This window comes from Frankliniella occidentalis, unplaced genomic scaffold (assembly GCF_000697945.3).
Source record: "Frankliniella occidentalis isolate FOCC.00 unplaced genomic scaffold, Focc_3.1 Scaffold35, whole genome shotgun sequence".
Taxonomy (NCBI): domain Eukaryota; kingdom Metazoa; phylum Arthropoda; class Insecta; order Thysanoptera; family Thripidae; genus Frankliniella; species Frankliniella occidentalis.
In genome coordinates, this window is record NW_026267165.1 from 359,713 (window position 1) to 361,429 (window position 1,717).

Consider the following 1,717-nt stretch of genomic DNA (forward strand, 5'->3'; position numbering starts at 1 on the left):
TTTTTTTTACAGCGTAAGATTCGAAGCCCGTCGGGTGCACGCTTAATGCTTTGATACGATACGTGCCGTAGAAAATACCTGGGCAGCACAATCGCCCAGTACAGTAGAAAGCACTATGATAACACTGTCTTGGTTCCCAGCGGCCGAAGGGCCCTCCTCCTGCGTTGCCAGTTGTCACTAATGCCCTCCTTCTCCTTTGCAGTGGACCATGCCCCCGTGCTGATCGGTCGGCGGCTGGCATGACTCGGGGCCCCCCCGCCCCTGCCCAGCAGCCTGCTGCCCTCCCAACATGGAGACCGTCAGCGTGTCCCTCCCCCCTCCGCTGCCACCGAAGACGAGAAAGAAGCCTTGCGGCGGACAACAACTTAGGCCCTTCCAGGAAAGCGGACGCGGGCCGGACAGCGTCCAGTGCCGCTACACGGACGCGGCGCCGGTAGCCGCGGTGGCCGCGCCGCACTCGGGCGCCGGCGCCGACCGGGTTCACGTCGTGAGTATCCGCATTCGGCCGGAGGAGAGCATCTGCAGTAGCAGCAGCAACAGCAGCGCGGCAAGCGCCGGCGCCGACGGCTGCGTCCGCATCAGCGTGGGCGGCACGACGCCGTCGCCGCCGCCGCCCTCCACCGCCGTCATGGTGGCGAGGACCTCGACGACGGCCGTGTCGCCGTCGCCGCCCGACGCCGCTGCCTTCCTGTTCTACAACGGTGTGGCCATGACGACGAGCGGCCAGGCTTCGCCCGTCGACAGCGGCACCTGCAGCGACGACGCCGCCGACGCCGCCACGCCGCCGCCGCTGCCGCGCAAGACGTCCACCTCGCGGCTGGGCGTGCGCGTGACGGTGAACAGCGCCGGCCCCGAGGACCGCTTCCACAGCGACCCGGAGGACGAGCGCTGCTCCAGCACCATGAGCTGCGACTCGCTCAACAGCCTGGACAAGGTGGCCTGCTTCCTCGACGACCACCGTAACCACCACCTCCGGGCGGTGCCGGATGTCTCCAAGCTGTCACTGTCGCCCGCGACCTCACCGGCCGAGACGCTGACGCCGCCGTCGACGGACACGTCCCTGGACAGCGCCGCCGAGGTGGTGGCCGTGCGCCGGAAGCCCGCCGTCGACGAGCAGACCTACGAGGACCGACGCGGGTGCGGCAGCAGCAGCAGCAGCGGCGTCGCCACGCCCCCGGACCACTACTACGACTTCCACCTCAACGAGCGCGACGCGGTGGAGGCGGGCGAAGAGGAGGACACGTTCGCCGGCTGCAGGGACTACACCCTGGACGAGCCCGTCACCGTGCCCGCCACCATCAAGAGCTCCAAGGGCACGGTGCGCGGCGTGCGCAACCGCGTGCGCGCCGGCGTCGCCACCTTCCTCAGCATCCAGCACAACCGGGTGAGTAGCATCCATTCCAGTAAGCCAGCAGTGGCCCTGCGCGCCTGCGGGTAGGCAACACTGACGCTCGCGAGCAGGCAGGGCCAGCGGGTTGCCTACCCTCCAATTGGCAGGCGCCATGGACGGGGGAAAATTCCCAATAATACGCCGCCCACATGAGAAAAAAGAACTTGGGAAAATAAATCTCCTTCTCCAGTAGATGAAGTCGTCACGAGCGAGCCATATCATCACCGAGACTCGGGCCGTTGCCCGTCGGTATCGCTCGCGCTCGGTGGCCCCTCGGGGTCTCCGGCGGCGTGGTGGGGCCGCGGGGGAGTAGTACGCGGTCATTGT

The 1,717-nt window shown here is 67.4% G+C and overlaps 1 protein-coding gene across 1 annotated transcript in view; it reads left to right on the plus strand.

The window, feature by feature from the left end:
• Window positions 1-1,717, plus strand: part of LOC113211490 (glutaredoxin domain-containing cysteine-rich protein CG12206-like) — a 48,256-nt gene that overhangs the window by 27,609 nt on the left and 18,930 nt on the right. Inside the window, exon 2 of the mRNA XM_026429871.2 lies at window positions 203-1,384. Within this exon, the coding sequence (XP_026285656.2) occupies window positions 290-1,384 (1,095 nt within the window). The 5' untranslated portion in view covers window positions 203-289. The remainder of the gene's footprint in view (window positions 1-202; window positions 1,385-1,717) is intronic.